Source organism: Tachysurus vachellii, chromosome 7 (genome assembly GCF_030014155.1).
Source record: "Tachysurus vachellii isolate PV-2020 chromosome 7, HZAU_Pvac_v1, whole genome shotgun sequence".
In the NCBI taxonomy this organism is placed as follows: domain Eukaryota; kingdom Metazoa; phylum Chordata; class Actinopteri; order Siluriformes; family Bagridae; genus Tachysurus; species Tachysurus vachellii.
In genome coordinates this window covers 4808616-4816498 of record NC_083466.1, presented here as the reverse complement: position 1 = coordinate 4816498, position 7883 = coordinate 4808616, and the positions used below count along the sequence as shown (strand labels likewise).

General features: G+C 35.1%; 1 protein-coding gene across 2 annotated transcripts in view; it reads right to left on the bottom strand.

Moving 5' to 3' along the window:
* Window positions 1-1307: 1307 nt before the first annotated feature.
* chd8 (chromodomain helicase DNA binding protein 8) overlaps window positions 1308-7883 on the bottom strand; it is a 77661-nt gene continuing 71085 nt past the window's right edge. Inside the window, exons 35-40 of one of the 2 annotated variants that reach the window (XM_060873932.1) lie at window positions 7062-7283; window positions 6865-6960; window positions 6631-6732; window positions 5656-5766; window positions 5320-5430; window positions 1308-2200 (exon numbers count right to left, since the gene is read on the bottom strand). In XM_060873932.1, coding sequence (XP_060729915.1) covers window positions 1829-2200; window positions 5320-5430; window positions 5656-5766; window positions 6631-6732; window positions 6865-6960; window positions 7062-7283 — 1014 coding nt within the window. In that variant the 3' untranslated portion in view covers window positions 1308-1828. The remainder of the gene's footprint in view (window positions 2201-5319; window positions 5431-5655; window positions 5767-6630; window positions 6733-6864; window positions 6961-7061; window positions 7284-7883) is intronic. The other variant, XM_060873933.1, reaches the window with a different exon arrangement.

The following is a 7883-nucleotide window of genomic DNA, read 5'->3' as shown; positions in this document are numbered from 1 at the left end:
TACCGTTGTCTGGAGATTTTGGCACCTTGACTGACTTAGGCACCATGCTAGTTATCTGACATCATTTTCATCAGAATAATGTAAGGGGAATTATTTACCAACTGAAAATGATGTCAGATAACTAGCATGGTGCCTCAGTCAGTCAAGGTGCCAAAATCTTCTCCAGACAACGGTATAATCAGTATACTGGCAAAAAATTATATGACTACAATTAAAATTTTACATATTAATTTTTCATATTATACTGGTAAGTAACAGATGGCACAACATATTTTTCAGGAAAGAAATTGCTGTTCACCATGATTTTCATCTAGCTCCTGCAGTAAGATACCTATCTAAACAGAGACGTGTGCCCTTATGATGGAGATTTTTGGTATATTTTTGACTCTGCTAGGACATCCACTGCTATGCGCTGCCAGTCATTCTGGCTTACTGCACTAGTAGAGCTCTGCAGGGGAATCCTTTCTACCTGCACAAAACAAAATGCTTTATATTGTGTATTTATTCTAGACTGTTAATGTGTACTAATACAAACCAGTTTTTACTGTATTTCTATTATAGTTATTATAATTTGTTTATATTTTAATTACATTTTTTTATTTATTTTAAAAACCTCTCGTGTTGGCTACAAATCTATCAGAAGGCTGGTTTTACATACCAAAAGCCTATAATTGAATGTAAGGACAGTCTCATATGTGAGAACCTGCAACAACCATGTAACATGCTCTAGAAGTGGTAGTTCTCTCACTGAAATGCTTCTGTTAAGTTTTAAACTCAACTTATATTTGTTTCATGCTGCTAAGTTTCTCAGAAGCTTCTGGTTACATAATTGCACTTTACTGTAAATTGTAAAGTTATTGAAAGGAAATCATGACAATCACACTATCTGATGTCACCCAGATACCTCTCTCATACCTTCCTCATAATCATTTAAGGGACTTCTCCCTTGCCACCGGCTTGCTCATTAGGGACAAACATTAAATAAAATGTTAAACCTTTTTGTTTTTATTTAGAATTTTTATATTCTTATGAAGCTGTTTTTGACAACATCCATTGTTAAATGTGCTATACAAAATTAAACTGGATTTACTTCGTATTCTGAATTGAATTCTAAATACAAATCTTTTATTCCTTTGAATGTCTTTCTCCTCTGTGGTCAATGTTTTTCTTACTTTACTACTTCTTTGCTCAACCTGGTATTGTGAAGGTGTTGCTATGGTGAAGCATTTTATGTTTTGGTTTATGTTATCTCCAAAACTGTAAAAAAAAGAAAAAGAAAAAAAAAAAAAAAAAAAAAAAAAGACTGATTCCATGGTAGATTGTTATTCATGTTTACATTAGTTGGAGTCAATTCATCAAACAAAAATGAACAAAAGTTTTGCATTAATATTACCAACTATACATTGTACAATACACCAAAAAGTCTTGGTTGCTGTATTCACTGGAAAAAAATTAAAGCCATGTTCTTTGTGACATAGGCACAGTTAAAATAGACCGAGGTACCACCATGGCTCAGCTCGAAATATAAATATGAACCCTTCAGCAATCCATTCCCAGGACAGTCCAGCCAGAGGTTCTCCACAGCCACAGAACATGAAGGGAATGCTGAACAATAGTTTACCAGATGAGGAGTACATACAATTTACTGGTATTTGAGTCTGCATAATAGGCCAATCATACGTTTTAAAGTCTATGATAATGCCACCATTAAACTAACAAAACTGGAAAAAAAATAATCACAATTTCTTATCAGCAGCAAGAAAAATTTATAAAGTGTAGGAGTAGACACAGTAAAAGAATTTCATGATCTCTTGTGAATGAGACCTAGTCAATCTTCTGAACATGAGGAAGAATCAGAATTTTTAGGTGCCATAATCACATCATCCAGAATAGCCTCCCTATCAGAGCTATCATATCCAATTGGTGACAAAGCATCTCCTTTGTCCATGTCCAGAGAACTAGTCTCCAACTTGGCATCAAATGTAGAAGTCAGGAGGTGGTGAGAAGTTGTAAGGGAACTACTGTCCAGATCTTCATCATCCATAATATAAGCCCCATCAGAAACCAGCGTCTCATTTTCACCTTCCTCCAGTTGAGGGTCAAGTTGGTCTGAAGGGTTGGTGAGGTAATTGTGGTTCTGTCTGGAGACAGTGGTACGCAGAGTCAGCAGTCGATGGAAAAAATGCTCTGGCAGGAAGCCCTGGAAAAACAATATATTAATTGTTAGCACCAGCATGCCAAATATCTTCGTTCTGAGCATACACAACCCTTATTCTTATAATGGCCAGTATTACTGTGTGAGAGCAGTATGCTTATTTTACCAAATATTGAAAAACATTTGATATAGTGAGTGTGTATAGTTTATAGCAAGTATCTAATCTAATAATGAAGCTAGAAAACGACAATGATGATAATTATTGCACAAAAAGAAAATGCAGATGATGCATTTATTAATTGTGAATCAAAATGTGCAGGTAAATTGTTTTTAGGTAATTAGTCCTTCGTTTTAACTGTGGTTGCTAGAGGCACCAAATGGGCACGGTGTTGGGCTGAGGACAAACCACACACCTGAATTTAAAGATCAGTGGGCACAGAACGAGAGATATTTTCTATTTTCTAGGATTTTTTTTAAAATTCATTTTGTAATTACATCAAGTTACAGTTAAAGTTACACTTTTCATTTTAAACTTCCTTAATCAAATATATGGGCTATTTCCCTTATGGTAGCAGATTGGTACATGACCCACAATATTGCTCATATGAGCCATGGTTTTTGATGTAATTATACAGTCATACAGCGGTATGCACATGAGAAATGCCTAGGGAAACTGATAACATGAAAACTTGTTCTTACCACGCAAAAAAAAAACCTGATCAACATTTTTACATACCTAGGATAGCTTTAAAAAAAAAAAAAAACCCAGAAGATTATCAGCTCATTAATTCGTAACCATAAGTTAGTGAAATGCCTGATGATCTGATTATAGAGTATGATATTTTTGCGTCATCTAAGTGGACTTTTTATCATAGAGAATAATAAGGTCATCTCTAGCAGGGGTTACAGCAGATATAATAATGTTACCTAGTGTTATGCTCACAAATATTGCAAGGCTTTAAGTAGATCCTGGTTAATTATAGAAATAATTGTATAATTTCTATATTACACTAAAGCATTTAATACTAAAAGCTGCTTCAAAAATGCAAAAAAAAAAAAAAAAGAGGTAATTCAAAAAATTTCTGTTGCCTAAAACCAAATCCCCCAAAATTTAAAAAAACAGAACAGGTTTAATATTTTGACAATTGAATAATTATGGCAAATATCTCTGAAGTACTGTAAGGTTGGATAGCCCTACTGCAGAATCCACCAAAACATAGGTGACAAATTGCCATGTCTACATTACTGACAAGCACAAAAAAGAAAATTACAAACAGCTCATCAGTTCAAACTGGAACACAAAGTACTCCACATTTAAAAATATGTATATTATAGCCTACAGGCTGAAAATAGGTTTTTGCTGCCTGCCGTCCCTCTGCAAGCAAGATTTCTGAATTTACTCTGGAGACTTCTCAATTTTTCGTTTATGAAATACTCAGAACAGACCATTTGGTACCAACAAACATGCCACAGATAAAAGTTCCAAAGATTACACTTTTGCCCCATTCAAATGCATAATATAGGCTAATTATATATACAGTGCCTTGCAAAAGTATTCATACCCACTGGACTTTTTCACACTTTGACACTGTACAACAAAAATGTATTTTACATAATTGTGTAGTGGAAGGAAAATGATAAATGTCCAAAATTTTTTTATTTTATTTTTTTTACAAATAAATATATCTGAAAAGTGTGGCGTGCATTTGTATTCAGCCCCACATAACGTTTAGAATTTTGGCCAAAAATTTCTCAATTTTGGTCTCATCTGACCAGAGCACCTTCTTTCACATGATGTTTGCAACATACAAATGGGATTTCTTATGGCTTTCTTTCAACAATGGCTTTCTCCTTCCACTCTTCCATAAAGACCAGATTTGTGGAGTGCACGACTAATAGTTGTCCTGTGGACAGATTCTCCCACCTGAGCTGTGGATCTCTGCAGCTCCTCCAGAGTTACCATGGGCCTCTTGGCTGCTTCTCTGATTAATGCTCTCCTTGCACGGCCTGTCAGTTTAGATGGACCGTCATGTCTTGGTAGGCTTGCAGTTGTGCCATACTCTTTCCATTTGCGGATGATGGATATTAATTTATAACCTAAGCCTGCTTCAAACTTCTCCACATCTTTATCTCTGACCTGTCTGGTGTGTTCTTTGGTCTTCATGATGCTGTGTGTTCAATAATGTTCTCTAACATGCTTCTGAGGGTTTCACAGAACAGCTGTATTTATACGGAGATTAAATTACACACAGGTTCACTCTATTTACTAATTAGGTGACTTCTGAAGGCAGTTGCTTTCACTGGATTTTAGTTAGGGGTATCAGAGTAAAGGGGGCTGAGTACAAATGCACACCACACTTTTCAGATATTTATTTGTAAAAAAAAAAAATTGACACCATTTATAATTTTCATTCCACTTCACAATTATGTGCCACTTTCTTTCGGTCTATTTCATAAAATCCCAATAAAATAACTTTTTCTTTGTGATTATAACATATCAAAATGTGGAAAAGTTCAGTGGGTACGAATACTTTTGCAAGGCACTGTAGCTCTTGACTTGTATCTAACTGATTTTATGCATTGAGCTGCTGCAACATTATTGGTTGAATAATTGCATAAATATGCAGATTAACAGGTGACCAGTGAGGGTTAAATATTTTTGAAATGGTTTTAAACATTTGAGTTTATAATAAAGACTGTTATTGTGCAAGGCAAACATTATTGTGCTAGGCTTACTCCTAGTTATTCTGATTGTCAACAGGTTTTAAAAAAAAAAAAAAGTGTGACAGTGGTAAGTGGCAGTATTTTCTTTACTGACTGAGCTAAAAATAAGAGTTGGCATGGCAATTTGCCCATCAATGAACTGCACCATAAGCCTATAGTCATTCAAACACGTACTGTCTAATGTGCTAGTTATGCCTCGCAGACAGTCAGGTACAAAAATATTTGGAGACTAAATAAATAAATTTTAGTTGTTAACCACAGTTTAAGCTGAAACAATATCACGTTGCTGCATCAAGTACAAATATTCAAAGATAATCTGAAGGCATTTAGAGACAAATCAGGCGAACAATGTAGAAATTACAGCATTTGCTTAATTTATCAAATATACAATCATTTCACAAAACCTACAATTAATATGCAAAAGGTGTAATGTGACTAACCGAGTTGCGTACAGTGTCTGCCCATTCTGGTGCTACTACATGATCAGGATTCTCTTCAAGGTATTCCTTAAGGTCCTGCAATGCAGGCCCGTACACCCCAGCAAAATGAACCTAACCACACATATAAGACAAAGTAAGCCAATTTACACATACAAAAGGTAAGAGTAACAGCTCACAGATCAACAACTCTTTAATAAAGCTCTTTTTTGCATATATTGATATAAAAAAAGTGGATTTTGTATACTGTCAAAGATTCCCATAAAAATAAATCTTGCTAAAACAAAATTATATAATAAATATACAGTTGTTTCTTGGTTAAAAAAAAACTCTCCTAACCTTCTTGCCAGTCTTCATGTCAATAACCTTAACTCTTTCACTGCCAGTTGTTGCTTGTTCCTTTTCAGTTCTCTTCTTTCTTCTTTTCCTTTTGGTCCTGTTCACCAGCAGCTGTGATGCATTAAGAAAGTGTATCAGAATAACTGTGTGTCTGCAAGGTGGTGGTGGTGCTAGTAACATGAAACTAGACAAGGCAGAAATTACACTGTTCCTGGAAAACTTAATGTGAACACATATTTAAGTCAGCAGATTTTAAAGGAGCTTAAAAAACAGTTTTTATTTTCCTACTATTAAACATAGCGACTGTGGTGAACTGGCCACTGAGTCCAAAAGGTTTTTTGCATGCAATGTAATTTCTTTTTTCTGATGTTTTCCTCTGCTTGATTCAGCTATCAAATTTTATGTTATTATTACTTTATTACTTTAATTCTAATTTGCACTTTGATAGCATTAGACATTTGCTTATACCAGCTCCCCCTTAAACCCTATCACACAAACCCATGTGATGCATCTTTCCAGCTCTGGTTTTTAAAAATACAGTTTCACTATATTTTACGGGTAGTACTAGTGCATACGTATATATCTCACAGTAAAGGAGAAAAATAAACCACATTTCATTTGATTAAGTACAGTAAAAATGCAAATAAAAAGAAAATGCAGTGGAAATTCCACTCTCGTTTTTTATAGCACTATTAGTTTCTAGCACTAGCAAAGATCACAAGCTATTCATGTTGCTAGTGAGATGCCGTTGTCAGTCATTAGAACTCCGCAAGGTTTGTCTATCATTAGTAGATGCCTATTTTATAACATCTATATGAAGTTATTTTGTTGCAAGGCTTCTGATCATTTGAAGCTGAATTAACTGTGAGTTAATAAGTCCAACATAGAGGATTAGGTCATGAATATAAGCTCGATACAGCTTATGATAAACCTTAAACATGCTTCAATAGTGATTGAACAGTTACAAGTTCACACCTCTAGCATGTCACCCTCAACTTCATATTCAGGATTTTCTTTGAGCCAGTTGGGCAGGTCCCTCTTACGAGGAGCATACGGTACTCCCTCCGTATCTGATGACTAACGAAGGGAAAAAAAATAAAAAGAAAAGATGACAATGTTGTCAAGATGACAAAATTTGCATCAAGGCATGTGCCAAGTGTGCCAAGTGTTCTGAGAAAATGTTATAGTCCTAGAGAGCCATTGTGGTACCTCTTGATCTCTGCGTCGTCGCCGTCCACTTGTCTCTCTTGATGACCCATTAGGTATTAAAGCCTGTTTGGAGAAGGTTAATTTCAGTCCTTCCTCCTAAAAGCACAGTTCAAATGGATAATTAACAATAATATACACTGTAAAAAAATACAAAAAAACTTTAATCCATCAAATTTTGAAGTCAGTCCCTTCCTCACTTTTAAGAGTTTAACAGTAAATTCTGTTTCCTCTCCATTCTGTCCAGAGTGGGTACTGCTCCCTTTGCGAGATATTCGAGTGTATCCTAGGTCATCTCCAAGCCCCTGCTCATCATAAGCTAGTGTAAGCTGAGGATCTGAGGTATACCGTCGTCCAGATGGCCAGTGCCCCGTCAGAACCAGAGTACAAAGGTTATCAATTCGGTTTATTAATATGCGATCCTAAAAAGAAGAAAAAAAAATTAAGATCAGTAAACCACAGTCTTTACCGAGCATGCTCAGACAATGAAATCCACTGGCAGTATTGTTCAACCATAAGTGCATTTATTGTTCCCTGTACAGTGCTTTCAAAATGTAGTCAACCACTTACCCCCTCCCTCTCATTTTGTTAAATCACAGCCTTACTCTAAAATGTAACGTGCTAAATGAGGTTTTTTGTCTCATCAATATGCACAGTATACTCAATATATATAATGTACAAAATAGAGTACAACAGGTTAATGTAATAGGTTTTCACAATCATTTGTAAAACAATCAAGCATGGATAGTGTACAGGTTTAAAAACAGCTGAGGGCAAAATATTACATACACTCAGGCTAAAGATATTCAATCTTAATTCCACATATTTTGATACTACTATACATTTTGTTTGGCAAGTCAATTAGGACATTTATTTTGTTCACAATAAAAGTCATTTTAAAACAATTTATTGGGTTGTTTATTAGTAAATATTTATAAAAGCTTCTCACTGTGTGATTTTGTCCTAGTTCTAGGTTTAGAATTGTTTGGCAGGAGTTTCTTGCCTGTGTTGGCATATATCGA